General features: G+C 42.0%; 1 protein-coding gene across 2 annotated transcripts in view; it reads left to right on the top strand.

Annotated features, from left to right (window-relative positions):
• LOC307268005 (rho GTPase-activating protein 12-like) overlaps positions 1-16,319 on the top strand; it is a 66,930-nt gene that overhangs the window by 38,231 nt on the left and 12,380 nt on the right. For both annotated transcript variants that reach the window (XM_080050509.1, XM_080050508.1), the window contains exons 3-6: positions 10,686-10,952; positions 12,932-13,072; positions 13,226-13,306; positions 13,832-13,954. In XM_080050509.1, the coding sequence (XP_079906635.1) occupies positions 10,686-10,952; positions 12,932-13,072; positions 13,226-13,306; positions 13,832-13,954 (612 nt within the window). The remainder of the gene's footprint in view (positions 1-10,685; positions 10,953-12,931; positions 13,073-13,225; positions 13,307-13,831; positions 13,955-16,319) is intronic.

Below are 16,319 nucleotides of genomic sequence, written 5' to 3'. Positions count from 1 at the left end.
AGGCAGCTTCAAATTGCCGTACATACATATATATTTCAACTCATTCGAATATTCATACTGTAGATGTGGTGAACAAAATATTAGAAACACCTCTTTATATTTCACAATACAAAACAATTCAACAGCAGCACAAAATGCACCTTTCAAAATAACCATTTAAATTAGTAAAAAAGATCACTTTTTTTAATTCTCTTAAATTGGTGTCGTTTAAGTCAGTTTTATCTTGTAAAAGGTAGTACTGTCTGATATACCTCCCTGCTGCTGGATCGTTTAAATACACACTCACAATGTGTTGCTGCTGTGACAGTCCTGTATGAACAGCAAGAAAGTATCAGGATGTTTTAAAGTGCCCAGTATGTCAGTGGTCACCTAATGCTGCCTTTGAACACGCACGCACGCATGCAGACACACACACACACAGAATGCTGGCTGCAGCACCACTGTGAAACAGCTATAGCAAGATACAGCCAGTCTTAAGATGACACCACTATGAATGAAGGCATGGTAGCTGCTCCTGTGTGGAGTGTATGCAGCATGGCTCTGTGTGTGCACACACTGCTGCACAGCCACTAATCATGTGTCAAAGTGCAGCGTGGAGATGCTGCAGAGTGGGTTGCCATGTGTGCACCGAGACAAAGCCCTCCCCCTTTCGCATTGCTTTCCTCATGGCCAGATGCATTTGATGGAGACTCCCACCCACTCACCACCAGCGACCCTGCTCCCTCACTCCCTCCCTCCCCGACCCAAGAGAGGCACCTAGTGGACCCAGGGTGAAACTACAGCCCCCTGTCCCTGCTGCCCTCATCCTGACCTACACACAGGAATGATTTATGGTCGGAGGTGGTGCCGGCATCTTCTAGTGATTGTACAAGTGCAGTGAGACAGGAGGCAGGATAGACTGGAGGAGGGGGGGAAGAAAAGGGGACATCCGTAGCTGACTAATATTCCCAACCAGCGGATAAATACACTGGTACAGTAAGAGCATAATCTCATCGGGGGCCCCATTAGCCAAAGCCAATTCTAATCAGTTATCTTGCTCTTGCTGTGTACGTTTGTCCCCCTCTTGCCTTTCACACAGACACTCCATTAGACCTCTCTGAGTTGAATTAATCACACATTTCCAATGCTGGGCCGTGCCTCTCTCTCTCTCTCTCCAGGCTGCATAATGCATTCTAATGCAGCGTGTGGATTCTATACTGTAGTGGCCTGTAGTCTGAAAGTCATTCATCATGGCCATGCAGACATGCTGCTGCTGTGGAGAGTGTTATCAGGGCTGTACGCTTATTTTTTAAAGTGGTAGCACTGGTGCTAGCAAGCAAAAAAAATCAGTAGCACAAAAATAAATTTGGTAGCACACAAAGTATGATCGAAAACTTGCATAACCTTAACCCTTGCATTTCGCTCTAATTACCTTTGAGCATGTCATCTTGGTCTCATTTGAGATTCTCAATTAATATTATTTCCTAGTGTGTGCAGTAATAATTGTAGAAAAATTAATAGGGGTGCACTGATTGCAATTTAGACAAAATAATCTAACCTGCCAATTGCAATTTGGCAGGCTGTCGCACTAGTTAGGGTTGCCACCTTGGATTTAGGAAAAAAAGGGACACTTGAATGTTTGGGGCGGAGGGCTCGGCCAGTTCAGACTGACCAGTGTAATGACCTATAATAACCATACACACCTACAGTGCTTTTTACAGTATAGGCTAAATAGGGAGACTGAGGTGGGTGGGGACCCTGGACCTTGTAGGGGGGCCCCGGAAGAAAAAAATGCAACCTTTTAAAGTAAAATTCATCAATCTGGTGCACTTTGAGAATAATATTGCATGCAACCATGCCCAGGGGCCCAAGGGCTCGTGGGGGGGGGGGGGGGGCCTAAGCCAGAAATACTGATAGTAACTTTAAATGTTGCATTGTCAAAGAGCTCAGTCACTCATGTCAATAACAGGGTCCAACAAGGAATAGCCTAAATATAAGGAAATAAATCATCATGGCCCCAACTATGGTGACAAATAGAAAAGCAAGTGCAAAACAAAAGCATTATTAGCTCTGTCTAAGGGGCTTCATGAGGGACAGCTAAGCCCCCCACACACAAACAGGAATAAGCTTGCTATGTGTAAATTCTATACTGTTCATGAAAAGTAGCTTTCCACCCTGTATATGTTGCAATGGGCCCCTCCATCATATAACATGAGTCTGCAGACCAATCTACTGTACTGTTTTCACAGTTGCAGAGTAAAGAGTGCCTGTTTAAGAAAAATAATGTTCCTTCTGCAGCTCAAGATTTGATTAAAATGTTCCTCTGCTCTGATGCATTTAACTTTAAAACGGTACAAAGAGTCTGGGCCCATTATCTCATAATCCGTCTATGAACCAACTGGTTTCCACAATCTTTTTTATTTTCGCGGGCAGCATGCACAAGCATTATTTATTAAAAAAAAAAAAAAAAAAAAAAAAAAAAAAGTGTGGGGCCCCACACAGGGTCTTGAAACGGGCCCCGAGATCGTTAAGACCGCCCCTGCCCGCCCGCCTCTCCGATGCAATAGCGGGCGCAACAAACTCCTCGGCCCGTGTGAGACGGCCTTAACTACTGAACGAAGGAAGGAAATCAAATGAGGTTTTGGCATTTTCCCCAAAAAACGGGTCACAGCTGGTGAAAAAAAGAGAACAATTCTGGGAAAAACGGGACGGGTGGCAACACTAGCACGAGTGCGATTGGAGTTGTATTCATCATCGCACGTGATCAATTTCAGTAGCAAATGCGATCAAAACTGTCGCACTGTACAGCCCTGGTTATGCGTTCAATAGCACATCTCTCTCTCTCTCTCTCTCTCTCTCTCTCTCTCCTCTCCCTCCTGCCCTCTACGTCTCACTCCGTCCATCCCTCATACACCCCCCCCCCCCCCCCCTCAAGCTGTATGAGCGACCCCCATACGGATCTCATTCAGCTCAAACTAGCAGGGAATCTAGTCTGATGAGAATATAATGATTGGAGAATTACAATCAGGCAGCCGTTGTTGAGAGGACTGCTAGTGCATTCTGGGAAGGCCTCATGCCGCCTCACCACATGGATTTGCTCAATTATTTACTAAGACAAACTATGTTCCATTCAATGGTTTGTGTAGTGGTGATAATACAGGCTTGATCATATCACATTGTTTATTTTCTTTACAACTGCATTCATCAATTGTTTGGTCAGCAAGTAGAAATAACACAACCTACACATTAGTGTTTCCCACAGAATGGTGTGAAACTGGGAAGAAAATGTGGTTTGAAACTAGAATGCATCAATCTGGTGCACTTTGCCATCGGTGTTTGAGTGTGTGTATAAAATGTGATAAGATACGTAAAGCGCTTTGGAAGCGCATTGTGAAGCGCCTTGTGACCCTGGTCTGTGAAGGGCGCTATATAAATAAAGCTTACTTACTTACTTACTTACTTACTTACTTACTTACTTACTTACTTACTTACTTACTTTGAGAGGGTAATTAAGAGCTGTGTGACGGTGTGCTACAACATGACGTGGAAGCTATTGAAGAATAAGTTATTATTTTCTTCATTAAGATATTTGTATTACATATTATCAATTGAAATGAGTGTTCTACATAATGATCCCAATTCAGTTAAAAAAAATTAATTTATATATATTTTTTTCGAATTAGCAGACTGGCGGGAAAAATTAAACTGTGGCGGGGTTGCCATCAATCACTCAATACAATTATTACGCTCAACTTCCTATTTAGGAAACTCCTGTATCAACCAGGCACACATGCAACAATGCCTTTGTATCCTGCCTGAACTAACGCTACGCTCCATGTGTTTCATATACAGACAAATAGACCTGTAATGTTCAAAGAGCCTAGTCACATTACTACACGTATTGCAATTTTATTTGATTGAAATGTTGAAGTACTTCAAAAACTAGACACATAGGCTTCTTTTCCTTGGACAAGTCACACTGGTACACAATACAATACCACATCACTTCTTGAAGTCAGCCTTAAATATCTGTAGGAGAGGCTGGTAAGCTGTGTCAAGGTTGTTTTGACTTTCTGCCACATCTCCTTTCTGTCTTCCTTCCTCTTGCCTTCTCATTCGGCAACTCTTGTAATCTTTTTAGTTTAGTTTTTGCCCCAACAGTGTACTAGCAAAGTTGCCAACAACTTTGCTAGTACACTGTTGCTCATTCCATCAATTGTTCAGGTGAAAGCTGAGAGCACGAAGCCATCAGTGTTAATACCTCTCCCTCGATACACTGCTCTCATGTGTTGAATATAGAGTCTATTGGCCTTTGGTGAAACAGTCCGAAGTACTGCCTGCCTGTGTGTGTGTGTGTGTGTGTGTGTGTGCGCGTGCGTGTGTGTCTGTCAACACGTGTGTCAAGGGCCCAGTTTGACTCAAACACACTCTGATAAGAGGAAGAGCTCTCCACTCTTTGGCTGTCATTTCCTGTTGTGTTAGACAGTGTGTGGTCTGCTGCTTGTTTGGGAGGTAGAGAGATACTGTTCCCTCTTTGGCTCGGACACAGCCCGGCTCAAATTCCCTGTCTGTGTGTGTGTAGGTGTGTGTGTGTGCTGTAGGGGGGGGGGAAGTGAAGCCACAGGGGGTCAGCGTGTGTGTCCTGTATTAGTGGATGGGCTGCCGTGCATAGCCATGCGTCGAGCGCTCAGTCTATTCCGAGGTTACCGCAGAGCCAGCGAGGATGATGACGAGGTGTTTGTGTGCGGCGCCGGACACAAGGTGATACAACACATTGGGATGTAGGGAAATATGTGGACTTTAAACTGTCTTAAAGATGATTATTTTACCTGGTATTTGTGTCCACTCACAGGATGAGCAGGGTGCCTGTGTGTGTGTGTGTGTGTGTGTGTGTGTGTGTGTGTGTGTGTGTGTGTGTGTGTGTGTGTGTGTGTGTGTGTGTGTGTGTGTGTGTGTGTGTGTGTGTGTGTGTGTGTGTGTGTGTGTGTGTGTGTGTGTGTGTGTGTGTGTGTGTGTGTGTGCGCGTGCTCTGCTAACGGATGGATATCAATTTCCCATAACAAGAATTTTCCTGCTGTCATTTTTCCCCTCTCAAACTGTCCATGTAGAGTTAGAGAGGGAACGCTGTGTATTAAACAGTTGATTAGAATTCCAGGTATAGCATTCATTTAACAAAAGTTTGCCTGTTTAAAAAGAATCCGATACTGTGTGTGTGTGTGTGTGTGTGTGTGTGTGTGTGTGTGTGTGTGTGTGTGTGTGTGTGTGTGTGTGTGTGTGTGTGTGTGTGTGTGTGTGTGTGTGTGTGTGTGTGTGTGTGTGTGTGTGTGTGTGTGTGTGTGTGTGTGTGTGTGTGTGTGTGTGTGTGTGTGTGTGTGTGTGTGTGTGTGTGTGTGACTGCAACAGTGTGCCAGTAAAAAAAAAAGAACACACTTGATGTTGACTTCAATGAATCATTGACTGTACTGTAGAGCAGTGTGTACTCTGCTGCTGTGCCAGGCTCTGTGTTGGACTCCTCTCTCCTCAGCATATGGTGCACGTTGAATGAGGCTTCTCTGTCTAGAACACAGTCCATATCCAGAAAGAGGGCCCCCCATTGTCTCTTGACATCATCACTTCTATTTTCAGATTGTTGCTGGGTTTCAGGGGAGCAGTTGGTCATCCATGTTTTCTTCCTAAAACTATTTCTCAAAGGTAAAGTGCTAGAACATGACTTTGTTAATGGCTACTATCGTTATTTAGAGGTGATAATGTGTGTCTGCAGGGGGCACTGACAGTTATATATTTATTGGTTACATATCCTTAACTATCAAATTTAAAGCATCAATATCTTATTTTGTTCTTAATGTGAGGCTGAGACGCGTAAAACCAACTTGGGCTGAGTCCAAATGACCCGTCTAATTAATTGCACTATTGTATTGCAGGCTTTAAGATGATTTAAATTATGTATAACTATGTCATTCTATAAATGAAGGACCCAGCACACACAGCTGTGTGTCACCGCGCTTGAACAAGCGTATTGAATGCATTTGGTTCCTCATGAAACATTTGTAGAGCACATTTATTAAGTATTTAGAATTAAGCATCGCTAACATTCATGTTTACTAGCGCATAGTCTTCTTCTTCACTGTGGCAGATTACCACTACCTGTTGGTCAGTGTGATACCAATGGCAGGAGTGTTTGTTGGGTCACCAGCCAGTCTCTGTGAGCCTGTACTTGACTGTGCTTATAGCTGAATGCTGAACATGAGCATGCTAACGTACTGTTGTTTAGCTGGTATTATTAACCATTGAATGTTCTCACCATCTCAGTGTTGTGTGGTATAATGTGCCAATGTTAGCATTCTCATAGACTTTGTGCAGCTGAAGCAGCTGGCACAGTTTATTACATTAGATCGGTGCAGGTATTTTTGACATAAACTACATTTTTGAACAAAGACATTTTGAACTCACGGTCACCAAGGTGGTTGACGGACTGACAGACATTTCCTACCAGAGAGCTGGAATGGCTAAAAAGAAAGATTTGCGGATTGTGTTATAGGGTTGGGGTACAGGTTGTACTGCTGGAATCCGTCATATGATAGCTCTTGTGGCTCTGAAGGGAAGACCAAGATAATAACCTCTGTGACCATAATACAACTTTGCTGAGTTGCATTATGGGAAGTGTTTTATTCAAAGGTCACATATTATGCTAACTTCCAGGTCACACATTGTAATTGGGGTATCTGCTATAAACTTTTTTTCATGGTGTAGTGCCCAAACACCCTTTACCTTTCTCAAAGAGCAATTGCTGAATCTCCTATTTTCAGCCTCTGTCTGAAACATGTCATTTTAGAGCCTGTCCTCTTTAAGCCCCGCCTTCTAAAAAGCCCAGTCTGCTCTATTTGGCCCGGTTTGTATTTAACTGCCAGTTTGATTCAGGGGTATGTGAGGAATCAGGTGGAGGTAATGCTAAGTTAGGTTAGTAATACGGGGACATGGCTTCTCCCCTTGTGACATCATAAGGGGAGAGAAGTCTGACTGGGGTTTTTGAACACAGGTTTTTAGAAAGGTGGAGAAAAAGAGATTTTTTTTTCTCACTCTTTAGGAGTCTCTAGTCACACCTGGGACCCATATTAATTTTATTTTATTAAACCATGAAAAAGGGCATCTTGCAAAATAGGTGACCTTTAAGACCTTCTGGAGCTTGTTCCTCAAAGGTAAAGATAACTCGGCTGGCTTGTTGTACCCATCGTTTTTAAAATCTGATTCTTGTCATCTCCTAACTGCATGTCAATGCAATACTACATACTGTAACTAAACCACCTCTGTAGGTACAGTTTAAGAGACATATTCCCCTAGAGGGCATCATATGAGGGTAATGCCTTGTTTCTGAACCGGACCGACCCGACCCGCTCTACTTGGTGGAAACGAGGCATAAATGACTGTGAAGTGCAGTATGTTCCTCTGCACAGTAATGTGCTGTGTGCACACTCCGCTCTGTCCAAAATGATTGTTAAATCATTTGAGTGAAAAACGTAGGCGTCAGGAGAATGTTTGGTGTGACTGCTGTCCTTAATTACTTCTCCACTGGATCCAGTTTGGGTTTGTCGGCGCTGGAGCGGAATGTTAAATAGATTTGACCCAAGCCTCGCAGTCAGGCCACACGCAATCATCAGCATTTGGCATTTGATCGTCAACACATTATTCCTTCAAAATCCAATGGCAGCCTGCAGCAAGCACACTGGCTCCATTCTGCTGGTGACTGATAGGAGTTCAGCCAAAGCATCATACTGTAGTGCTTGAGCACTCGCTCTGTGTTGGACTGAGAGTGAATTAACAGCGGGGGTAAACCTAACCGAAAGCAGCAGGACAGCGCTGAAAAACCTTTCCACTGCTCCCATGGCATGTGTGCCGGATATTAACTAATAATATACCAGAACAAATATTCCTGTTATTCCAAAGAGCAGGCAGGAAGTCCCATCTGTGTCCTGAAAAAGGGTTCAAAAAGAGCTTTCCCCTCCACATTCCTCACCTGGAACTAACAGAGTGGAGAGAGGTGAGCTGCCTGGTCTCTGCCTCTCATATCTAAACTGTTTCTGGTCGGACGTTTATCCGCTCTGTTTTTTCCACAATGTCCTCTAGGGGACACAAGGCAGTTCTCCAAAACCCCAAAAATATATTTCTTCCGAACAATGTTAAATGCTCAGAGCCGTAGCTGTGGAAACACACTTTTTTTTGGCTCTCTAAGTGGAGTGACCTTGGGATGATGCCAGGATTTTCAAAGACACAGAAAAGGGAAAGCTTCAATCCGTGCAACATGCATCCTGCTCAGATACTGACCCTGCGTTCCAAATCGCATACTTTCTACTATTTAGTATGGTAGAAAAAAGATTAAAGATTGTCCCGATTCTTGTGGCCAGATTTAGGATGGTTAGAAAGACCCGGTTGTCTACTACATCCGACCAAGATTTTTAGTAAACGGCATCCTATTTGGCCGATTCTGACCCATAATCCAGTGGGCACGTGAAGTGACGCCACATCAACAGAGCCTCCATATGAAAACAAATGGGGATGCGACAGATATAAAAGAGGCAAGATCAATGCGCAATGTTATGATGAAATAAATAAGTAAAAGTATGTCCCAATTGTATGCCTACTGCATCCTAACTAGATTATTTTTATCGTCAGTATCGTAGTATGTAGAATAGAAAAAAGAAAGAGTATGCGATTCGGAACACAGGGTGAATCTACCATCTGCTTGCTCACTGCAGGTCTCCTCTTATCTATTTTGGGAGGATTTTGCGATACATTATGTATGGACGCAGTGTTATCCAATGTTTTAAAAAAAAGTTTTTTGCTCCATATAATATCCCAGTTCGACTTTTTTCAACTACTGAACTCCAAAGATCTCATCCATGAACTAACCTCAACTCAAAGGCTTTTCAGAATAGCTACATCAGACATCAGTCCCAGGTTCCTTGTAACTATGATTGATTTTTTATTTTATTTTTATTTTTCGGACAATTACACACAATACACAATTTTCTCTTTGCATATTTATACATATTACTTTGTGTTATCGTCCGAAGGGTGGCAGGAGAAGCCATTTTAAAGTGTTGCTCTTCTTGACATACAACACATACATGGTCAGGACATTCTCTACTTTGGTTTGTCTACACTTTATTTAGTTTTTTCTTCATATATTTGTTTCCCTATCTCACCTATCTCCTCTGCTCATACCAGCAGTTTCCTCTGGGCTCATGATGAGACACTTATATGATGATTATGTAACGTTCCTGAGTCCATCTGTTTTGAGGAGCGTATTAGAATGGGACTGATATGGTTCTAAAGTATCTGCGAGCCACATGTGGCATCTGATGGGATCACCAGCTGCTTCCTGCCATGCGTATACCGTCAGACAGAAACTCATAACTCCCCGTCTCACCTTAACGCTCCCAGAAGAAAAGAGAAGTTCCCTGAGTTCCAATTTCCATACTTCCCTACTATTTAGTATGCCAGAAAAAGATTAAGGATGTCCCAATACATGCACGTCAATTGTAGTATGCTGAAAATACATAATTGCCCCACTAAACCCATTATCATTTTGGAGTATTCGTTCTTTATTCTTGACATTTCTCGACATAATAAAAAAAAAAATCCTTATCTGATTTATTTTCTCTCCTGTGGCCCTTAAACTCTTCTGTACTTTAGTATGTAGTGTAGTAAAAAGAAAAAGTATGTGATTTGGAACGCAGGGGTTGTGTTTCGCTGATGGAAGGGACCAACATTCCTACAGATCACTGCAATCCCAGCAGACTCTGGAGTGATCTCAGATACTCCTTTCTTTCTGGTATTCCTGGAATAGCAAAAGATGTTCAAAAGGAAAGTCAGGACACTCGTAAATTCTATTTTGAAGTATAGGGAACATCTGCTGGAAAACCAGGAGAAAGTGAAGTTATCTCCAATAATGTATGATCCAGGGGCCTAAGAGATACATTGATATCGTAGATCAATATATCAATTAATTGGGGAAAGATCGAACCGCAACGATCCAATGGCCAAACATTGATGCATATTGCCGTCTCTAAAATCTAAAAAATATATTTTGATATTTCTCTGCACGGCTGTGTGAGACACTTATTTCCACTAAAAGAATGGATTGTTTTTCTTTTAGATATCTGGAAGAGCTCAGATTTAAAATAGTCAATTCATATCTACTTTATTTGTGAGTTGATAGAAATGCAACAGGTTGTTTTATATGATATCTTCTCCTCTCGACCCCCCGGATCGTTTCGAAGTAGTATCCCAGCAGACTTTGTGATATTTGAACATATCGTATAGGGCTGCAACTAACGATTATTTTGATAATCAATGAATCTGTCGATTATTAATCAATTAGTGTTTTGGTCCGTAAAATGTCAGAAAATGGTGAAAAATGGATAGGATTAATAGGATTAAAGAAACCAGAAAATATTCACATTTGAGAAGCTGTAATCAGAGAATTTGGAAATGTTTTATTAAAAAATTACTTGAAACGATTAATCGATTATCAAAATAGTTGGCGATTATTTTAATAATCGATTAATAATCGATTTGTCGATTAATCGTTGCAGCTCTAATATCGTATCTTTGTCCAACGATCTTACATTGTATCTTGACGAAACCAGCGATTTCCACCCTTAGACTGTGAACTTACCTCCCCCTGTCTATTTCTTCTCTCCCACCAGACCACGTCACCCACGGGTCCGGGCCGGTCCGACTCTCCGGTCTACACCAACCTCCAGGAGCTGAAGATCTCCCAGTCCAGCCTGCCTCCTGTCCCCGCCACCTCCCCGCTACACATCCTGGGAGACTGGGAGACCCACAAAGACCTGAGCGGGAGGCATTTCTACTACAACCGCGGCACAGGGGAGCGCACCTGGAAGCCCCCACGCACCAGGGACACCAGCGGCAGCAGCTTCAGAGGAGACAGCCAGGGCACGGTGGAGAGCGAGGTGAGGGAGGCTTAAAAAAAAAAAAAAAAAAAACTTCACGCAATGTTTTCTTCAATGGGGTTTATACATTGAAATTGAGTCATGTGATTTATTGTGAGACTATTGGACTTCTAGTTAAGGTGACTGAGCCTCTGCAGGTGATTAGAGTAAAATATCATTTATACGTATATCATCATGCAACATGTTTCAATAAATCTTCAAATTTGGCAACATCTAGCTGATTATGCGTGAATTTGCTTCTCTTTAAAAACTAAAAATCGAGATGTTTGATAAAGCCAGAGTCCAAATCTTTAACTCATTTTTACAACACATTGGAGTCCAAAGTTTTAACGGAACAGATTTTGGATACAGCCTTCTTTCATTTTATAAATAAAATATACTATGTATTGTACAGGTCTTAAACATTAATTTTCATCTTGTTTTTAAGAAGAACCTGTTAGTTCTTAGAATGTGTGGGAAGTTTAGTTGATGTGAGTGCTTTAGAAGTTAAGATTTTTGTTTTGAGTATTGTTAAGAAATTACGTTGAGATTATGGCCGTTAAAGATGGTTGTATAGGAGAAATGTACAGACAGACAAGGTGTAGTTAAATAAACAGCTTTATGTAAATTTCAGACCTTTTTATTACTAGTATGAACGAAGACAATTCATGCAGTCTTTTGCCTGCAGTGTCTTCTTATAATCTCTCTTATATGGTAACATGAACAAAGAGTGTACAAAACTACAATACAACATGGCCACTGCCTTTTGGCCCACAGTAGCCCTGCGTTCCGAATCGCATACTTTCTACTATTTAGTAGGGTAGAATTTTTTTTTTAGTGTGTCCCAATTCTTGTGGCCAAATTTAGGATGGTTAGAAAGACCCGGATGTCTACTACATCCAACCAAGATTTTTAGTTTTGAAAACAGCATCCTATTTGGGCGATTCTGACCCATAATCCAGTGAGAACCTGAAGTGACGTCACATAGACGGAGCCTCCATATGAAAACAAACGGGGATGCGACGGATATAAAAGCAAGAGGCAAGATCAAGGCGCAATGTTATGATGAAATAAATAAGTAAAAGTATGTCCCAATAGTCTGCCTTCTGCATCCTAATTAGATTATTTTTATCGTCGGATGTAGTATGTAGAATAGAAAAAATAAAGAGTATGAGATTCGGAACGCAGGGTGGGTGTTATTATCACATGATGAAACCCTGGATTCAGGTAGAAGTCTGAGGCAGGGTGGTGCAGGTCTGTGTGAGTCATGCAGGCTGTGGTGAAGGTGTGGTGGACTTCAAAGGAATTTGTAAATGGTGTTGTGGTTAGTGAAGCTAGGGAAACAGAGGTTGCGTTCCGAATCACATATTCTTTCTTTTTTCTATTCTACATACTACATCCGACGATAAAAATAATCTAGTTAGGATGCAGTAGGAATACTATTGGGACATACTTTCCTCTCTTATTTCATCATAACATTGCGCCTTGCCTCTTGCTTTTATATCCGTCGCATCCCCGTTTGTATTCATATGGAGGCTTCGTCGATGTGACGTCACTTCACGTGCGCACTGGATTGTGGGTCAGAATCGCCCAAATAGGATGCACTTTTCAACACTAACAATCTTGGCCGCATGAAGTAGGACATCCGGGTACTTCTAACCATCCTAAATCTGGCCACAAGAATCGGGACATCCTAAATCTTTTTTCTACATACTATATAGTAGAAAGTATGCGATTCGGAACGCAACCAGAGTTCCTTTGATATGGGGTTTTGATGGTTTCCTGTCAGGTTGTAGTCTCCTGTCTATTTGCCCAACACTGCCCCCACGTGGTGATTTGGTTTATTGCAGTATTATGTTAAGGAAAGTAAGGATGGATGTAAAGTATATTCAATGAAAAAAAATGTCATGGTTGTAACATATTCATGGGCCTATCTGTTGTGTCCACCTAATGAAACCTGTATCATTAAGCCCTCCATCTTTGTTTTTTCATTCCCCCAGCCACTGTCCTCAGAGGAGAACTGCCACAGCACTCACTCCAGTCAGTCTGACAGCCAGTACGGCTCGCCCCCTAGAGGCTGGTCTGAGGAACTGGACCCACACGGACACACGCTCTATGTGTCTGAATACACACAGGAGAAGGTAGGGCCTCTATTGATGCAACCACACAACTCCTATAGATAAGACGTTTTAGATTCATACTGTGCAAATCAGGTCTTTATCAGAACCATTTTTCATGGGAAACTTGAGTATTGCTTGTGTTCACAGCTTTTATATACTCTCTATGGTTCACAGTGGATCAAACACGTGGACGAGCAAGGCCGGCCCTACTACTACAGCGCTGACGGATCCAGATCAGAATGGGAACTGCCCAAGGTAAGATAATCCTAACGAACAACAGTGGCTCTCCCTGTGTGCTTTTGTCTTCAGTATACACTAAGTCTTCTCAACCCATGTAAAGGGATCTCCTTCTCTTTTCTAATGGAAAAAATCATCTCGTATTACATCACCAAAGCCCCACTATAACACACTCCCATCCCCTGCTGGTGTATTCTTAAGACTCCTGTTACATGTACTGTAAGTGGATGAGTGACTCGAGGGAGCCATGTTTGTGTTGGAAATCTCGGTGACTGACCCTATTACCGGCTCGCTACCTACCGCTAATCTGGCCAGAGCAGTCCATTCACAGAAGTACAGACAGTAGCACATGGATACTTTCAGTGGACAGTGGAAGAGGATGGCCGCGCCGTGAGACAAGTCCAGGTCTCTGTCCAATGGTGCTGTGGAGAGAAAAGGGAGAGGTGGGAGAGAGAGGGTAGAGGGAAAGTGAATGGTGAGCCAGAATAACTGTGGTGCGGTGTGTCCTTTTAAACGTTCGCTCTTGTGTGTCCATTTCTGCAGTACAACATCTCCCCTCAGTCCGGAGAGGCTCCCAAGAGTCGCAGCTTGGAGAGGAAGTCCCAGGATCCCATAGTGCTCACCAAGTGGAGACACAGCACCTACGTCCTAGACCTCAACGACAAGGTAAGACAGCACAGTGGAGGCAGCTTTGAGAATAGTAGGAACCAGTGTGGTGGTTAGACTGTCCCTGCGTTAAAAATCACATACTTTTTCTTTTTTACTACACTACATACTAAAGTACAGAAGAGTTTTAGGGCCACAGACAGGAGAGAAAAAAAAAACAGATAAGGAAGTTTTTTTTTCCATTATGTCAAGAAATGTCAAAAATAGAGACGAATACTCCAAAATGCTATTGGAGTTAGTGGGGCATTTAGGTATTTTCAGCATACTACAATTGACTTGAATGTATTGGGACATCCTAAATCTTTTTCTGGCATACTAAATAGTAGGGAAGTATGGGGATTGGAACGCAGGGTCAGTGTTGGCTGGGACTGGTGCACACACAGACACTCTTGTTGTTGAAGGTTTCTCATCTCATTGGCAGTGACTGTAATCCCAGAGCAGAACTAATGGGCTAGGTTTACTATGGCTTAATCTGTCTCTTTTATTGTGGAATCTTGACAAAGGGGTGGTCTTTTGTTGAAGTGGAAAGAATGTTTACTACCTGTGTTTTTCAGTGTCGTTACCAGACAAGCAAAATCCCATTTGAAATAAGATTTCCGATCATGTTCGGGATGTAGCCTTATTTTACAGGTCTTTCGTTACAGCAGACAGGACTAATTACATCAAATTTAAATATTTTTTTTTTTAATGTTAAATATATTTCCAATACGAACATATAGTCGACATGTTCCCGTATGTCAAAGATAACATATACTTTCAGAGGATATATCAGTCTAAATACACATAGAAGTATATTCACGTATCTATTCACAAAATAAAACCAATACGTTTAATTACTTAGTTTATTATTTCATTTCCCCAGAGTTGGTGTTCTGTACCAATGTGCACCAAACATCATGCTTTGTTTACGGTCTGTCACCTGACTCCCCATTGAAGAAATACTCCATATTTTACTCTCCTCTTTGATTTTGGGGATATATTTTAGTTATATATTATTTATAGTTATTTCCCAATAAAAAATTAAAAACTCTGTACAATTTTTAAGTGTAGTGCATTTGAAAAAAATAAAAAATATATATACAGTGCTGCTTGAAAGTATGTGAACCCCTTGAGCATTTTGGAATTGTATTCAGTTTAACCATTAATCATTCATTTTTATCAATACCGGTATTTTTTTATATGATATAACAGATGACTCCCAATTTCTTCCCTAAAGATCTCTCATTGCATTGTTCCATTTCATCACTCAATTTGTCCCACCTGATTGTGTTTACCTGCTCGATTTAAGCAACGCAGCTCAGGGTTCACAAACTTTTTGCACATACAAAAGTTGGCAAATAATTAGTTTTATCTGTTAACGATTGATTTCCGGAAAAGAAAAATGTCGAATTGATAAACAAACATATTTTATTCCATATAAAAAATACTGGTATTGATAGAAATTAATTAATAATGGTTGAAATAAATAACTTTCCAAAAGGCTCAAGGGGTTCACATACTTTCAAGCAGCACTGTATATTGTTACTGTTGATAAAACAGTCAGACTAAAAATATCTCGGAGTCTAACTCTGTGGCTCTTGTTGCAGTTCTCTTTCAAACTGTGGCGGTTCACCTCCGTCCCACACAAGAGGAGATTGGGTCTCTCTGTTAACCGTGATAAAGTTGGTACCACACAGAGCCGGCCCCCTTCTATAATCAACACACCGGCCGTTTTGATTGGCTGTCAGCCTGTCCTGTAGAATACCTCGTTACATGGTGATAGGACCACCAGAGCTGTGTGGCCACTCAATCATACACGTCTGATTGGTTCTTCTTGTGGGTGGAATAAACAGGAAGAAATTCATCTCTGATTTTAAAATGATCTCTCTTTCAACCTGAAGCTCATACGCATGTGTTTTATCTAACCTAAATCTAATCTTGCCCTCCTCCATCCCTCTCTTTTGATGACCTGCACTAACATGATCCAACACAATCCTTTGATTCCTCTCTAGGTGGCTGGTCCATATATCTCCTCCTCATTAACCCCCAGACTGACTGTCTTCATGTGTCCTGTAGTTAGCTGCTAGTTAGCTGCTAGTTGTTAGCCACTCACTCACCATGCTGTGTGCCTCTTGTTGGTAGGAGTGTGCTCCGGCGCCCAAACAGAGCTCTCCAGACTCTGACTCCTGCCCCTCATCTCCTAAGCACCCTTTGACCGTTAGTATCCCAGCATGCACTGCACCGCATGGCAACGCAACACACGCCATCACCATCATAATCATCCTCCTTGCTTTCACCTGCATCCATATACCAACTCTTAATGTCCAAGTCTCATTGCATTTGCTTTCCCTTATCTGCTGCATGCCATATGCCACATTAACTGCAT

The sequence above is a fragment of the Ammodytes marinus genome (assembly GCF_949987685.1).
Source record: "Ammodytes marinus genome assembly, chromosome: 21".
NCBI lineage: Eukaryota > Metazoa > Chordata > Actinopteri > Uranoscopiformes > Ammodytidae > Ammodytes > Ammodytes marinus.
Note: the sequence above shows the minus strand (reverse complement) of the source record. Positions and strands in the feature narration are given on the sequence as shown.